We start from the raw sequence: 18,070 nt of genomic DNA on the forward strand, positions 1-18,070 counted from the left end.
GTTCTGTGCCGGAGCTGCCCTGAACTTCGTTGGTCTTGGTGACAAAGCGTGCCTCCACTCTTTGATTTCCCGCTTGATATCTGGATGGGCATAAGAAATTCAGAATTCGTCGAACAGTGCGTCAAAAAAAAAAAAGAAAAAAGATCTCTCTCAGCTTGATGGCGTCGGAGCAGCGTCTTGTACACATCCACATGGCGCTCCTTAATATATGGTGTAAGTTGTCTTGGCAACCACCTGGCGGAAACTTCATTTGCTGCAGAATATCATGAACCATCTGGTACACCGAGCCATAACTGATGTTAAATTTTTCAACCATTTTATCGATAGGCACACGGCGCTTTTCGTCTACAAGTCGTTAAATGTTTGATAATAAGGGCAGCGTCGTCGAAGTGTGAGACCGAACGGAGCGAGGTGCATCATTCACACTTGACTATACGCTTTGAACATTTTTTTACCGCTCGTACACCTGTCAAAGTGACACAGAGGTGCCTCCATACTGCTTCAACATTCTGGGATGAATGTCCGCGAACTTGCTTTCCTCTGCACCCCAAAAACCGGATTTCTGTGCGCTGCTCCTTTCTGGTGCACGCTTTCAAGGGAGTGGCCATCTTGAGAATGCTGTGGTCACATGACGTTTTTCCACAAGCCGCTGGGTTGGCGTGCACAGCTTACTTTGAGAAGAGTGGTTGTTTGGGCGAGTTGGTTTGACATCTTATACAATCTTGTGCGCAACAAAGACGAGGACAAAAGCAGAGAAGAGGACACAACAAGGCGCAACTTTCAACTGAATTTTATTGAATTCAGTTGAAAGTTGCGCCTTGTTGTGCCCTCTTCTCTGCTTTTGTCCTCGTTTTTGTTGCGCACAAGATTGTATAAGCTTACTTTGGTAGAGAGCCAAACAACCTTTGAAGCACAGTAGTCTATCACGGGATTTCAACTTTTTATAACAAAAAATGCGGTTACTTTTGACTCTGCCTCTTATAAACACAACACTTGAGACCTGAAAGTCTCAAGTGTTGTGTCGTCAGAAAGAGAATGTGTGGTATGGATCGTGGTTATATACGCAGTTGAGCGTTTAACGGCAGCGCCCGGCCGAACGGAGCGAGGTGCATCATTCACACTTGACTATACGCTTTGAACATTTTTTTACCGCTCGTACACCTGTCAAAGTGACACAGAGGTGCCTCCATACTGCTTCAACATTCTGGGATGAGTGTCCGCGAACTTGCTTTCCTCTGCACCCCAAAAACCGGATTTCTGTGCGCTGCTCCTTTCTGGTGCACGCTTTCAAGGGAGTGGCCATCTTGAGAATGCTGTGGTCACATGACGTTTTTCCACAAGCCGCTGGGTTGGCGTGCACAGCTTACTTTGAGAAGAGTGGTTGTTTGGGCGAGTTGGTTTGACATCTTATACAATCTTGTGCGCAACAAAGACGAGGACAAAAGCAGAGAAGAGGACACAACAAGGCGCAACTTTCAACTGAATTTTATTGAATTCAGTTGAAAGTTGCGCCTTGTTGTGCCCTCTTCTCTGCTTTTGTCCTCGTTTTTGTTGCGCACAAGATTGTATAAGCTTACTTTGGTAGAGAGCCAAACAACCTTTGAAGCACAGTAGTCTATCACGGGATTTCAACTTTTTATAACAAAAAATGCGGTTACTTTTGACTCTGCCTCTTATAAACACAACACTTGAGACCTGAAAGTCTCAAGTGTTGTGTCGTCAGAAAGAGAATGTGTGGTATGGATCGTGGTTATATACGCAGTTGAGCGTTTAACGGCAGCGCCCTCTCGTCTATAAACGTCGAGCCAATGCATGCAAAGTTTAACGCGATTATATACGTATTTGACCGCAGCGCCCTCTCCTGTATAGACGTTGAGCGGCTACAACCGATGTTGGAGTGTAGCGTAGTTGTTAAGACGTCTGCCTCGTAAGCAAGCGGTCCTGAGTTCGAACCCCCGTACGGGCGTACGTTTTTTTGTTTAAAGTGGGCCGATCCTGGAGGCAGTGCAATCGATGTGAGCACGGACTCCGGATGGACAAGGCTAGACCCTAAGGAGCTTCGCCTCTAAAAAATTCAGCAGTCCTGTAATAATCCAGAGTACAGTTACAGCGAATAGCTGAAACACCTCGCGGCCAAGTCGTTGGGCGCGAGGTGTTGTTCACACCGTGCGTGAACAAAATCGTTCGAAACCAAATAGACGTTTCTTTTTTTGTTCCGTACAGCGCGTGAAAGCGGGATTCCCGGAACGAGCTCTTGGCATTGACAGTATTACAACGGCATTTTGTAATCGGCTATTTTTGTTTTCATTTCCAGAGAGCGCGTGCAGTGGGCATCGGGTACTACAAAACCCCTAAGCATAAAACGGGTTGGTAACGCCGTGGCCTATCTCAGTGGTAACGAATCCGCTTCGCATGCAGCGGACTCAGGTTCGGTTCCCACGGGCGGCACGCGCTCTTTTTTAAGGATTTGGCAACATTGACGACGGACACTCTACGCCCTACTACGCCAGCTACAACATCAACATCGACAAACCGCTGCAACATTAACTACTACAACATCAACGACCACAATACCAACGACGGATGTTGTTTCCACTCGTGGGAAGAGCCCATAACAGATATCGCTGTAAACAGTAAATTTACCAGTCCTCTATAGGCACATTGCATGGGCCTTTTATATCCCTTTTCGTATTAATTATACCATGCAGGGTGAAAGGAAACAGCTTGCTTCATCAAATACGTTTTCTTGCTTGGTTTGATCACCCGTGATTGTCGTCCAGCGATGGTAACTTCACAATTCAAGCGAAGGCCCAATGCCGGTGAACGTGACGACCCCAACTAATCAAAATACCGTGGGGATCGCTAAATTTGAGAAAAAGAAAACGCAATATGAAAAGTGGTTTGTTTCACACACGTGGTGGGACGGTGCTTTCACGATCTAAAGAAATAATTCAGGTACTTGCTTTCTTTTCGAATGATATTTATATTTAGGTAATACAGTTTGAATTGATCGAACAATATAGTATATTTTACTCCGTATTACTTTTAAAACAATATACTCGATCACGCCTTTTTTTATTTATTTATTTACACATGTATATTCTTGCGTTTCCAAACTGTGTATATTAAACTGTGCTGCCCAACGCAATGAAAAAGTGCCAGTAAAGCCTCTTCGCATTGTCATATCTAGGAACATAAAAGCGATGTTGAACAATCAAATGCCCTGAGAACACGCTACTCTTGGTTTACATAAACTTTGATTAGTAGTTTCCATGGTAATTTATACGTTTTGAAAATTTGAATTGGGCACTGTTGCACCTCCTGCGACTGCACGGTTTTGCTCTTTTGCTGAAGTGTCGGCGACCAGGTGAAGTGAATTCACACTTGGAGATAATCCATTGAGTGTCGGGCGACTACGGTGCGACTCAAAGATGGTATCACATTTATGGGTTCGTCAAAGTTAATTTATTAACACATAAACAGAAGAAATGTTCTCTTAAACTTATATCTGAATAAGAATATTTAAGCATACAGATGCAAGCGGTGACGCGTTTCTAACGCAATGTTGTGTGCTGCAGCTAATCTCCTTTTACACTACAATATCCGTACACCAAAATGTTCGTGCTACGGAAATTCTTTACCGAAGAGTCCTTGCACCGAAATGTTCATGGCCGTCAAACTCTGCAATGAAACGTCCTACACCCAAGCGTCATGGCCGAAATGTCTTGATTACTAAAACTTTCACAATCCCGTGAGAGCGTTTATTTTTCTTACTAGGTCAATTTTTTAAATCGTAATAATCTGTTCCCGCGAACAGTGTGGAAACATCGAAGTGCGTAGTGGGTTTATTTCCAGTTCTGCTTATAATCGTGAAAGTCCCGCATCTAATACGGGGGTCAGAAAAGCAACAGCTTTTGATGATTGCCATGAGGATGTTCCGCGATAACATGCAGACATTTTGCGCCTCCAACCATAAGTGGAAAGGTTTACATTTCCCGGGGAGTCTGCAACATAGAAGTTGCAGAGTTTAAAGAAACTATGCGCCTCTACTTCGGCATTGAACTCGCAGAACGTTAATATTTGCATTCTCAGGCAGGAGTTTAGCATCTGACAAGCTTAAGAAAAAAACCTTTTGATGGAAAATTTGAAGTCTTCCCTGACACTGAGTCTGACGTCTTAAGTGATCGCAACCCGCTCGGTGTCACAGCGTAGAGCTAGGTCATCGATTTTCGGGAACGTAATTCACTGAACTGCCTCCGTAGTTCGCATTAGTAATGTGCTTGTTCCTAACGCGTCGTTAAAATAAAATAAAATAAAATGATGCGTGATTTTTTTTTTTTATCTCCCTTCTGGTGGATTTTTGGGCAGCTTTTGAAAATGTTTTGACTTCTCAGGTGAGCGGTGCGAGATTGCAGCGAACCCCTGCATCCCCAATCCCTGCCAGAATGGCGGGCAGTGCCAGCTGACCGGCCCCGTCTACTTCCGCTGTCACTGCGACTGGGGCTTTACAGGTGCGCGCTTGCCTGTCCTCTGGGATCTTACGAGTACAGGCCACCTCTGCATTTACAGGTCTTCACTGTCAGAACCTGATCGATCCGTGCACAGATCGGCGTTGCTTCACTCATGTCCCGTGCAGTGCCGTCGGGAGGACGTACACCTGCGGGCCATGTCCGCCTGGTTATATGGGCGACGGAACAGTCTGTGAAGGTCAGTGGATTTGCTGACATTAGGTGTAAAACAAACCAAGTCACCAATTTTAACGTTGCACAATGGTCACAGATTTATATGATTATGAGTTTAAAGAATAAATGCGTTTTATGTCTACGTTCAAGCCTAACTTTTGTATGCAAATGTGACATTTGAAAGTCCGCAAAATATCTATCGATAACACTATAGAAGGGTGGATTTCCCTACAGATCTTCGAGGAGTGTTGCCGACGATATAAAACAACTGAAAGGATATTTTATCCACTTTCTTAGTTGTGATGTCATCTTGATGAATTCGGGACTGGTGAAGCGTTCAGCATTGACTGTTATTGGGACTTCTACATAACGCGCAACAAGTAACCCGTTACTTGTATGTACTTAATTTTTTTTCTGTAACGAAGTAATAATTTAGTGACTTTCTGAGAGAAGGAAGGTGTAACGTATTTTCGTTACGTTTTCATGGAGTAACGACTAGCGGTGTATAGTTACTTCTGGAGGGGAACGCGTGCGACACAAGTTACCCTATTTGGTTTTCGCCCCAGCTGGTGCCTCTGACTTTCACGGACAAAGAGCGCCAGTAATAAAATAAGAACGATGCCCATGAATGGGTTACAAAGACTGGGCATTATTAGCGACACGAAATATTGGAAGGCGGATACTGCTTCAGAAGAACGACGTATACAGATTAACGAAAAAGCAATTCCTTACTTTTGAGCTGAGGTAACGCGCTATCTTTGAATCTCAGTAACAAGTTTGCTCTTCGACGTACTTAGTTACTTGTTGAGCGAGTAACGAACAACGCTATTTAGTTCCTTTTTTTTTTTTTGCAGTAACGTGAATATATGTCTGCTGGTTTCTTTCCCTAACGCAGTTTCTGGCTATACTTCGTTGATCCTTAATCTGAGACTGCAGCCAAAGCTAGGCCAGGCTGGTGGCTTTGAGACGTGCATTTCTAGCGCCAATGCTCGTTCTGCAGAAGAACGCTTCAAAACAGCGACCTCGAGCTCTCGTGCTTGTGGTATTGGCTGCAGTCTCAGCTTAAGGGTGGACGGAGTATAAGTACCGATGTGCTAAGTTTTGGACCCTCCCTCCTTGACACATGCTACGGAGGCCTACACTACTTTCACATACGCGAGAACACCAAACTTGTGTATTGTATAAACTCGACTTTCAGCGCCGCGAAGTACTTAAAGCTGTATATACTTAAAATAACTACTTCGAATTTTTTTTTCTTTGTACTTAAAATACATTCTCGGAGCATGTGCTCGTACTCAAGGTATGTCTCTAGTACTTTCCGAAGAAAGTACAACTCCCGAACTTAGGTTCATCCCCCAAATCCCGTCTTGCTATACATATTAGCACCACGAAACAATGCCCGACAACTTTAAGTGCCTGATATCTTTAAATAAGTGTCTAATAACTTCATTGAGCTAAATAGTTCTTCATGGAGGAGAAAAAAGGAGGAACTACTGTATGACTGCATTACGCTCCAAGAAATGCCTACGCGTCTACTTACCCGCAAAACACTACAAAATCAGCTCAGCGAATGAGGTGGAACATCCGTTTAGACCTAAAAATAGAGTCTGCGCTGTGGCATTGCTTGCATTGGGTAATGCCACAGCGCAAACTTAGTTTTGGGGTCTAAACAGATGTTTCTCCTCATCATTCGCTGAGCTGATTTCGTAGATCACAGAGATTGGCGCTTCGAGTGTTTTGTGGGTAAGTAGACGCGCAGGAATTTCTTAGAGTGTACCATATCTGATATTCGCCGTCATTGCTGGAAATAATTTATTAACTCCCGATTTCACACTCGAATATTCATATTCCTATTTATAACTCTGTCGAGAGCTCTTCAACCTCAAATTATAGACCCATATCCTTAACGTGCGCGTGCTGCAAGTTACTGGAGCACATAATTTTAAAATCTATGACAGAATTTATTGAGAAACATAGCATCTTAGAAACGCGTGAGCACGGCTTCAGGAGAGGTTTGTCAACTATAACGCAGCTAATGGAGACACTCCATGATTTCTCGATTGGTATAAACAACACAGGACAAATATATATGTACTTTTCTCAGACGTGTCAAAGGCGTTTGACCACGTTTTACACGTCAAATTTATAAATAAGCTCAAACACATTATGGGGAAAGACCAATAATAAAATGGTGACTGCTTTATTTATCGCGATATTCAATGCCAAGATTACCAAAGATTACTAAACAGGTCTCTAATGAAGATGACTGACTGGTGCAGTCGCTGAAAAATGATTCTAAAAAAAACAAAAGACGGTTTGTATGTGCCTGACTAAAAAGAAAAAAAGAATGGTCTAGATTATTCTTACAATCTAAATGGTATAAACTTGCGTAGAGTCACTAAATACAAATCTCTAGGTGTCGTCATAACGTCAGAATAAACTGGAACGCGCATATAAAATATATCACTTGTCAAGCTCATCAAATTATTGTTTTTGAAAAGAACGTTAAAACACTCAAATCATGAAATCGAACTGTTCGATCTGGATGAGCCTCATACCGGCGTGCGGTCGTGTATCACTACAGCGTGGAGCACGTTAAAGACCCCAGGTTAGCAGTCGTACTGCACTGGCTAAATCGCTCATTCACAGCTGAAACACCAGACGCCCACTGAGGCAGACTAACTTCCGGATGTATAGACATACACAAAACAATTTTGAACTGTTCGCGTATGGTGCGCCCGGGTCTAGAATATGCAATCATAGCCTGGTTCCCTCATGAACAAACCAATATCAATACCTTTGAAAGTGTTCAGAGGAAAGCAATACGATTTGTTTACCACAAATATGGACGGGTTGATTCCCCCACTGAGCTGCTAAAAGGGTGCGGCGTTTTGATCATTGCTGATCGCGAAAAATTAGAACGACTTAAATTCTTGTACCTCCTTATAAACGACGCTTTAAAAATATACAAAAACGAGCACGTGAACTTTTCTTAGACAAGAACAATGCACAAACACAGCAATACACTTACCGAATATTCATTTAATAATAATACTTTCAGGTATTCTTTTTTTCTTTCCGCCATAAGAGATTGGAACAACCTTGAGAGATATTTTTTTTTATCTTCGCAAGTCTAGATTCCTCCATTACGCTCTTAAACAGTACCTGCTCTGTCAATTTATGAGTTGATGTGTTTGTTTGAATATTTAGGAAAGTGACGATTTTGATTTTTTTTTTTTTTTGGCGAACCTCTAAATCATGTTTTTATGTACATTTGCCTGTTATAATCCCCCAAAGGGATTGACAGTATTTTGATATAAATAAATAAATAATAAATACGTATCAGGGTTAGAAACAGCAATGAGAAAACACCGTATAGGGGAACAAAACATTATAATTAGAAATTGCATTAAAATGTACATATATATACGAGAGAAAGTTGGTAAGTCACAAACTGATATAAAATATCTGATATAAGTAGTGACTAGTTTCCGAATATGTCAACAGGCGGCGACACGATCCAGCTACATGAGATTCATTGCGCAGTAACTAGGTAAAAGCCTCACGCATACGCAGCTCAGTTTAAGAATGGCGACTGTGGTCGAGGAGTGTGCAGTAGAAGAGTAGCGTGCTGTTGCGCGGTTTTTGTGGGTAAAAGGGATTCCCCGCAAAATATATTCGCAAAAAAATGTTTCCCATTTTTGGTGACAAGTGTTTATGGCGAAAAGCGGTGCACACCCAGGTTGAAAAGTTCTCCCGAGGGCGCTCAAATGTTTTTGACGAGTAGCGATCTGGTCGTCCTGTTGAGATTGCTACAGAAAGAACAGTGCAGCACGCGGAAGAAAAATATGATAATACACAGGTGTTGGGGCACGGTTAAGGCGATGGGATAAATGTGTCAATGTTGAGGTAGTACATGTCGAAAAATAAAACGAGTTTTCTATTTCATATCGCACACCCTTTTTTTTTATTTTTTTATAACCTTCTGTGATTTACTGACTTTCCTCGTACTTTACTTTGAAAAAAAGCATTTATACTAGTATTTGACTTGAAGTTGAAATACCTTGTGTCCTGTGTACTTACTCCTTTTATGGAAGTACATATAACTTCTCAATTCCTTTGTACTTGACTCGCGATACTTTTTGATGCACTTTACCTTACACCGCTGTTTGTTTTTTACCATTTCATCGCAGCAATCCCGGTACCCTCCAGCCAGTACCATGCTGGATCTGCGCTCCTTGAAGGCGGAAGCGACAACACTTTAGGCTTTTTCAGCAACGGGAGCTCGGCCGGCTTCGTGCAGACCATTCCGTCGGCAGAGATCACAGCGAGCTACTTCTCCAGTTCTATCTCGTCCTCTGGCGTCCAGCCCCCCTACATGTCTCCGGGCTTTCTCGGTGAACTAGCGCCCAGCTTCATAGGGGGCTTCCCTCCCTTCTCGAGCAGCCTGGCCTCCGGGTTCAGCCAGGTAGAGCGCTTTTCTCTCTTCTTCGGTGGACCAGCCGCGTACGGAACGCCCATCGTGTCGCAGGGCTTCTTCACTCACGGAGCTCAGGGCTTTGTGCAGGGATTTCCGCCCCCTACTGACATGGCCCCCATTTACATGACCGGGTTCACTGCTTATGACACTGCGAGCTCTTTTGTGCCTGCGATAGCGGCACCCGAGCTCTCGGCTAGCTACTATGTAGGAGTACCGTTCCAGGTAACCCCAGAAAACGTGGAACCAACGGACTTTTCAGTCGAGTTTCCCGGAACCTATTACGCCTGGGACATGATCGCTGCCGAAACGATCTACGTTCCTGATGGCCCTCAAGCGGAAGGCAGGGTTATTTCGGACGGGTTCACCAATCCTACTACCGCGGAATCGTCAATTGCACAGGTAGAGCCCACTCCCACGATGGTAGGGTTCCAGACGGACGCTGGGAGCAGCTTCGAATCCACCCAATTTCTCTCCGACGCCGCGAGCAACTACATTCCGAGCGGCCTTTTGGATGACGTTGACGACATTCCCGACTCCTTCCTAGCGGAATCGACGATGCCGTCCACCACAGAGTACGGCCTCAAAGGCTCTGGTGTTGGTGGCTCGAACGAAGCGAACCAGGAGCGTTTTCCTGAAAGCTCCGCCGACTGCATCTTGAGGGACCTCTTGAAGGGCCTCGTGGATTCTATCCCAGAGCACGCTAACGCCACTTCCAACGACATCCAAGAGGTTAGCACGCCCGAAGTGGAAACTCCCCAGCAGCCCAATTCAAACGCTGGGTATCCAGATGGCAACACCGGTCAACAGAGGGCAAAATGTGCTCCCTTCCCTAGTGGTGACCCCGGCAATGGCGCCGAAGATAGCGACCAGAAGCTCAATGGTGAGTTGAATTTTCTCTAATCAAATAAATAGTTAGTTAATGGTAGTGCTCTCAAATTATTTGTATGTGGCCATTGGAAGCTTAAAACAACCCAATGCGTGGCAGGTCCCAAGTCGCTCCCCAGCCAATGAGACTGCAGCATTAGCCGATAAGAACCCCGAAGGGCGAATCACGGAGCAAGAATAATAAACATAATATGTAACTGTCAGTGACTGTACACTCCAAAAAAAGTTTGCGCGTCTACTTTCACGCACAACACTCGGAGAGCCAATCACCGCAACTTACGGACGCAACTCAGCGAATGACAATTCCGAAACATATGTTTAGACCAAAAAACGCAGTCTGAGTTGTGACATTAAGCAATGCAAAACTTCACGCTTGCATTGCTTAATGTCACGACTCAGACTGCGTTCTTTGGTCTAGACATATGTTTCGGCATCGTCATTCGCTGAGCTGCCTCCGTAAATTACGGTGATTGGCTCTCCGAGTGTTGTGCGGGGAAGCAGACGCACGGGCTTTTTTTTAGTGTAGTAAGGGACGTCTCCCTCTTATGTAGTTCTCTCTGCCCACCTCCTTCTTCCAATAGCCAATGGCAGTGGTTCTCAACCACTCACGTTTCGGGGGCCCCTTCTGGGTCGACGAAAGGGAGAGGGTACTTCATCCACCCGGGGAGGGGCGGGGAAGCGGGTCGATTATAATTAGTACAGAGGAGCAAATAAAGAAAACTAAATGTCTGCAAACCAACTCCGAAGTTCTGAAATAGAGAATAATCAGTCCTACTAAGTTGGCACACATGAATTGGTCTATTTAGCTTTGCAAAACAGCCAACATCAATAAATATATGAAAAAAAGTTTAATTGCTCGGTTTCACTAACAGTCGATGGCTTCGGGACCCCAAGAAGGCTTTCAGGGACCCGTAAGAAGTCCGCAAACACCCATTTGGGAATTAGAGGCCCATGGGATAGTGCACTATTGTGCGGCGACAGAACATTTCGAGCAAAGACAGAAAAGGCTGGGAGCAGTATTCGCAGACAAGTGAAACTTCAGAACGACAGGAAAGTTCTTAACTTTATCCAACGTCCATATGTCTACGAGCAGTCTAAATAAAACGCAATGGAGTTGAGGCAGGAGAGCTGCAAAATACTGGTCTAGCCCTGAAAGGCGATTTTAGTACTTAGGATAAAACGATATACTGTTTTCAATGAAAGTGAGTTTTCTTTTTGAATTAATACAGAACAAACAGAATTAGGAAACTTACAAGTGACACGCAAAAAACCTTTTGGTGAAACAAACCAGTTTCGTGATTTATTCAGTTACTTTGGGGCTCGCGGAATGACAAACATAAGGCAGTAGGAATGAAAACAGAAGTAAATGATCAGAGCAGTATATACCTCAGCGAAGCCTGAGATTAAAGCCCGACTCTCACGCTTGTTCTTTCAACTTTGAGTTGTATTGTTTTTATCCTGGGGAGTCAATCAAGCAGCTGCCAAAAGTGCATCGTTACGGCGCTTACCATTTTTGCGCGTTTACGACCACCATGGAGGTAGGAGGAAACTTCTGGAGGCGTGGAGTGTGGAGGGACATGCCCCCCAACGATGACCAAAACCCCAACTGTTTTGGTCATGGTTGGGGGCGTGCCACTCCACACTTCTGGTTTCACCTCTGGTGCCGTCATGTCGCCTCCAGAAGCTTCCTACCTCCATGACAATCACCGACTCAACCCATCACGCGCAATGAGTGCACCGCGATCCTGAGCTTTTTTGTTTGCGTGGTTAGTTTAGCCGGCGATAGCGACGAGGAGCGCTGCGACGACGCACTGTTGGCGCTGGTGGCAGTAGGCTCCGCAGAAGCGTAGCGTCGGCTGCGGTCAGCGTTCAATTGAAACGGATCGAGTATAGATAACATCAGGCGTGATCAGAAGAAACTCCTGTGCACTCTAAAAGACCCTGCGTCAAGTTTCCCGCACAACACCTCGGAGAGCCAATCACCGCAACTTACGAAGGCAGCTCAGCGAATGACGATGCCGAAACATATGTTTAGACCCAAAAACGCAGTCCGAGTTATGACATTAAGCAATGCAAGCGTGACGTTTTGTATCGCTTAATGTCACAACTCACACTGCGTTTTTTGTCTAAGCATATGTTTCGGCATCGTCATACGCTGAGCTGCCTCTGTAAGTTGCGGTGATTGGCTCTCCGAGTGTTGCGCGGAAAGTAGACGCGCGGGCTTTGAAGAACGAACGCTTGCAAGCGAGCAAGCGTTCGTTCTTCTCGCATGTCTGCGTTTGTACTGGACACCGTCTGACAACATGGACGGTGCGAATGGGAGTTCGCCGAAGGCGTATCACGATCGTTGCTTAAGTTCCTAACAGCGGAAGGCAGTGGATCAATCAACATTCGTCGCAGAATACGGGCGGTGTACGGTAAAAAAATGTGTGTCGAAGACAACAGTGACTGACCTTTCACCCTGGCATTCTTTCATCTAATATGGTTCTGTTGCACGACAATGCTCATCCGCATGTCGATGCCATTGTGCAGGATGCTTTGGCGCAGGAAGGGTGCAAGGTTTTGCACCATGGAGCTTCTAGTTCCGATACTTCGTCGCGAGACTTCAATTTATTCGGACCCTTAAAAAAAAATTCTAGAGGGACAACAATTCTACTCGATGCGGACGTAATGACTGCCGGGACCAAATGGTTCTAGCAGCAAGCACGATCCTTTTTCGAGGACGGTTTCCGCCGCCTCCCCCAAGAAGTGGGGACGCGTGTCTGAATGCGTACGCCGACTTCTTCTGAAAAGCTCTTGCGCATTCTTGTTTCCCTATAGTATAATGTCACGAATGAAAGGAACAGATGGCTTTAAAGCTGAGAATAAACTTTTAATGAGGCGATCTTGCGCCTTTGAAAGAAAACGGGCACCATACTATCAGAACGGAACGAAACGCAAACGCCGGAACGCGTGGCTTTCGATACATGCGGCGCTACCTGGAGGCTGATAAAACTGCGAAGTAAGTAATGAAAGAAGTTGAAGCCACCGATAAAGGGAGAAAATAGCGCCAGGACAGGCAAACACCTCCTATACTTCGTTTCAGCTTACTCGGTGCTTTTTGTGGAAGCTTCCTTTTCATGGCATATTGTTTGTCGGGCTTTAATCAATAAAAATGACCAGCTCCAGATGACAAGATGTCCTAGTAAACTAACAGCAAGAGAAATACACGAATACTAATAATTTCTTTTAGGGAGGGGGGGGGGGTGCATTTTCGGGTCCTCACCACCTCCATCAAATTTGACCTATGAAAATAGTTATATGCGTGGAGATTCCCAACGGTACTGTTATTGCTCTTTTTAGGCACGTTCTGCATATTTTTTTTTTTTAGAAAATCGCAGAAATTTGGGTGTAGGGGACGTAATACAGCAATTGTTGTTTGAAAACGCTATCTGACGGCGCCCCCTGGTGTCTGCTCCAAGGCGCAGAAAGAGGGGCGTGCCACGATCTTTAATTATATTTTGAATAAGGAATTTTTAATACACAGGACCTGGTAGGCATTGCAGAGAGGATATTTAAAACTATACACACATGATAATAACATCTTAGCACACTGACAATAATAAGCACGAAACAGGCCCAGCTACTGAAAACAAATATTCCAGTCATAAGAAAAAAATCTTTGTGTAACTTGTGAATTACAAAAGTTAACACACCTCTGAGCATTTAGTTTAATAATAAGTGATGATTATGGATATAGGCATTGTTATATAGCAGGACATTTCATATGCAAATGGCAATGTACCATTTGCAAAACCCTATCAAACGACATTGACCGTCACCATTTTTTTTCGGCTTAAAGCACGTGAGTGAACCCCTGTTCCTGTCGAACGCTAATGCAGCATTCGAGTTCAATATGCGCTCAGCCGAGTTCACAGTGATCGCCGACATAACATTCTTGTCGAATACATGCCCAAGGTATGAGGTCCTCTGGTAATTAGCGCAGCAGCTACTATACTCCGTTTAACCTTAATTTGGCAAACGGCTTAGGGTACAGTCCCAGGGAGTCAATATGGACTTTGGAGAGAGGCACGCGACAGCCTGTCATAGGAGTGCTCTCCTTATGCGGAGAGTTGTCACATACCATCACTCCTTCTCTCCGATTGGCTCGAGGGGGCCTTAGCGTTTGCTCTTTGCCAAGTCGAGGCGAAACAAAGTATGAGCGGCACACGCTTTTGAAAGGAAAAAGTATATTAAAAAGACTGAAAAGAATGTTAGTCAACCTTTTGCTACAAGACTGCTTTTTCGGGCAATCGACGAACAGAAACACAATTTATTATTTCGGGTAATTAGTACAAGTAAATAATCAACCGACTCATGCGATGAACTCTGAATAAAGAAAATGATGGCTGTAATAAAGCTTACGAAAGATTAAAAAAATTGCAGTTAATTTTCTATTTCCGAGTTGCATTAAATTTAACGAATTGTTATATGTGTTGCGCTATCTCTCGACGTCTAAGAAGCGGGGCTGCATTTTGTTTTAAATATTCTATATGTTTAAATGATAGATGAGACAACCATCTAAGTGGAGTCTGATCTAAACTGGAGGTTAGCGTGGACTGTTGACACAAATCGGCAAGCCCCTTTAAGAGTCTACCAATACTAATTTCTAAGAGACTTTGGATGCAGAAATTTGTGCACTGACCAATAACAAATGTGAAGACTTGCTAACATTCTTGTGAGTTCTATTTGGATAAATTAACTGCTTTGTGAAAATCCGTAGAAACAATTGTGAGCAGCAGCAGAGGCTATATTTTTGACGTTTCAAGCAGAGCCTGCTTGATAGTGATGAACTATTTTCCGAATGTTTGGTTCGAATCCTTCGCGTGCACGCCACTTAAGCAAACTCCAGCTCTTCACTATAAAAGAATAAGTACTGCGATCGAATGCAAGCTACTGCATTGAAAGAACGTTATATCAAAATCTTGTGAACTGCCAATTCGTAAAAGCGTTGATACTAAAGTTTAACTATCGCAGGAGCTTCCTCGCTACAGGTTGCTTTGGCTATGCGCGGTAACCTTGGCCTGAAACAACTTCCCCTAGGCCCTACACGCGGCGCGTACCTTTCGCTTTGATGCTCAGACATTCCTACGTTCAAACCAAGTTATAGGAGAATGCGAAAAGCTTATGCTAAAAGTTCTATCGTGAAATCTTTGATTAGTACAAAAGGTAAAGATCGCAGGAGCTTCCTCACTAAAAGTTCAGGTGATTATGCGGCGACCTAGGGCTGAAACAACTTTCCATATGCCCTACACTCTATGAAATGCCTGCGCGCAACTTACCTGCAAAAATCTCTAAGGGCTAATCTCTGCGATCTACGAAATCAGCTCGGCGAATGATGAGGCGGAACATCCGTTTAGACCTAAAAATGAAGTCTACGCTGTGGCATTACGCAATGCAAATCGTCATGCTTGCATTGCGTAATGCCACAGCGCAGACTGCATTTTTAGGTCTAAACGGATGTTCAGCCTCAGCATTCGCCGAGCTGATTTCGTAGATCACAGAGATTAGCCCTTAGAGTGTTTTGCAGGTAAGTAGACGCGCAGGCATTTCTTAGAGTGTACACGCGACGCATACTTTTCGTTTCAAATTTCAGACGTTCCAACGTCCAATTAAAGCTAGGAGAATGGGAAAATTTCACGCTAAAAGCTCTATCAAACCTCGAACATATATGGGTACCCGAGCACCGCTACGGCGATACGACTGATGGTGTCTCGAAGGTGCTAATATCCAGAGCGATCTTGCGCAAAAAGCGTATGCGGATTGCAAGTTGGTCTGCTTCTTCCGCAGGGATTGCATTGACGTCAAAACGCCGGACTCTAATCGGCTCTAATGAAGGGAGAGTGGGTAGACCTCAATGCTAGCTGCTCTGATGTCTACCCACTATCCTTCCTATCGGGGCCAATCAGAGCTCGGCGTCTTTCTGACGTCACCACAACTCCTGCTCCAGAAGCAGATGAACTTGCGCCCCGCATAGTCTCATTCCTTCAGATCTTGACATACATCACTGCGCACCAAACCAACTCTTATCCACCAGCTCTGGGCGCTGCATTCTTACCGGTGACGTCACGGCTCTATGAGATCACGTGACGAGTTGTCACTTTTGCGTATAAGATGGCGGCAACCCAAAAGAGGGGGGGGGGGGGGGGGTACAACTTTCGCACTTCGGGTTTATCACTCTAAGGGCCGGTTGCACCAACGTCGCTTAGCGCAAAGCGGAGCTTAGCCGGGAACTTAAGCTTAGTTTCGGTTTCGTTCGGTTGCACCAAACTCGCTTATCGCTAAACCTAGCACTAAACTACGCTTAACTTAAGCGCTCAACATTGGGCGCTTTGCGTTTGGTTGTTTCTTAATCCTGGATTAAAAACATGGCGGCTGGTTTGTCGCGGTCGACGCGGGGGACGAAATTGGTTGTGCAAAGTGTTTTAGGCTACATCAGCGTGAAAGTCTCCACAAAACGACCTTCGATTGTGACAAGGATGCAAAATATTGTCGCGTGAAGTGTTTATCGACCCCTGTTTTCAAGTTGGCTCTCCACTTTCAGGGCGTGTTAGCCCTAACCGAGATACGTACGGAGCTGTGGGTCTGTGGGGCTCACGGGGCTCACGTCTGTCTTCCCGTTGGTTCTTCTGTCAACGAGCTTATCCATATGTACTTACTAATTTTCGCATAACCGTAACGTATTGTTATTTACCACCTTGTTTATTTACACTTGCAGCGCGTATCCTTCAATTCGATCCGCGCCTTTGAATCGTGGCTGTACATGATCTCGGCGATCAGCTGATTGTCGACACCTCTGCCGTTCGCATTAGATTACGGCGCTTTTAAGTAATAAAACAACGAAAATTCAATTTCTTTCGTTTTCTGAGTTTTGAGACAATCTTCAGTGAATTTTCCTAATTTCGCGAGTAGAATCTTGGCTTCAGAAAACTGTATCGTTCCATAACCGTAACTTTTTTGGTGATCGCGATTTTTTAGTAATATTAGTAGTCGTTACGACAAATCGTAACGACTACTATGCTAGATTCGTTCATTGCTGTATCGGGGCAGGCTGGGGCAGGCGATGCGAAGAGACGACCGTTCTTATCGGCACAATGTAATGTACCAGTGAGAGTTTTTTTTTTTTTTTTTCTGAACTTGACAGTTCGAAATTAAAGTTCGTTTAAGGCTGCAGCGGATGTTCAATGACGGTACAGCGCAGTTCTGTCACCTTGCTGATAGCAACGAGTACCGTCAATGCAAGGTCTCGTGACCTGACCTCCCGACGACTTTTCGACGATTTCCGGGCATTTTCGCAGCTGCCGTGGCGTGTTCGTCACTGTTTTGAACTTCATCGGTCTCAGGCTTGACTTGATTTTAGTAGTCATCTTACCTGCCTACTTATATCGATGATGTTTTGTCTTCAGCGATGTAGCGAGTAGAGTGTCCTTCTCGCGTTCGTAGAGATTTGGGGCCCCCGATGGGCTCCTTCACCTCAAAATGTGAGCACGAAAACTACTAGCACTGTCAAAATATCCTGTTATCAACCGATATTAAACACACAATCACAGATGTAAAGAGCATTCGTGTTTATTTAAAGCGTTGACTCCTGTTTTTGAACGTTAAACGGAAAAATGATTGAATTTGGAGACCTTTAATTTGTTACTCACCGAAGAAATACAGCGAGAAGCAGACGCCGACAGCAACTACTACGGCAGTTTTTTTGTTTTTTTTGTTTACATCACGTGATTCCTTTCCGCCAATCGTATTCGTCACTCTGAGCGTTCCCTAGTTCGCTCTGTTTGTCCCTAGATTCCCTACGCAAATCCAGCGTTTAGCTAGGGGCGCGTCTGTAAAGCCGGCTTAACGTTGGTGCAACCGGAATTTAAACCCGGGCTTACCTGAGCTCGGTTTAAGGCGCTAAGCCGGCTTAGGAAAGTGCCGCTTTGGGTTAAGATAAGCGGCGTTGGTGCAACCGGCCCTAAGCCCCTTTACATCGTTGAGT

The 18,070-nt window shown here is 44.7% G+C and overlaps 1 protein-coding gene across 1 annotated transcript in view; it reads left to right on the forward strand.

The window, feature by feature from the left end:
• Window positions 1-18,070, forward strand: part of LOC8050709 (von Willebrand factor D and EGF domain-containing protein) — a 148,979-nt gene that overhangs the window by 113,426 nt on the left and 17,483 nt on the right. The window contains exons 21-23 of the mRNA XM_040220802.2: window positions 4,395-4,511; window positions 4,570-4,707; window positions 8,876-10,042. Coding sequence (XP_040076736.1) covers window positions 4,395-4,511; window positions 4,570-4,707; window positions 8,876-10,042 — 1,422 coding nt within the window. The remainder of the gene's footprint in view (window positions 1-4,394; window positions 4,512-4,569; window positions 4,708-8,875; window positions 10,043-18,070) is intronic.

This window comes from Ixodes scapularis, unplaced genomic scaffold (genome assembly GCF_016920785.2).
Source record: "Ixodes scapularis isolate PalLabHiFi unplaced genomic scaffold, ASM1692078v2 PGA_scaffold9__187_contigs__length_104089568, whole genome shotgun sequence".
Classification (NCBI taxonomy): domain Eukaryota; kingdom Metazoa; phylum Arthropoda; class Arachnida; order Ixodida; family Ixodidae; genus Ixodes; species Ixodes scapularis.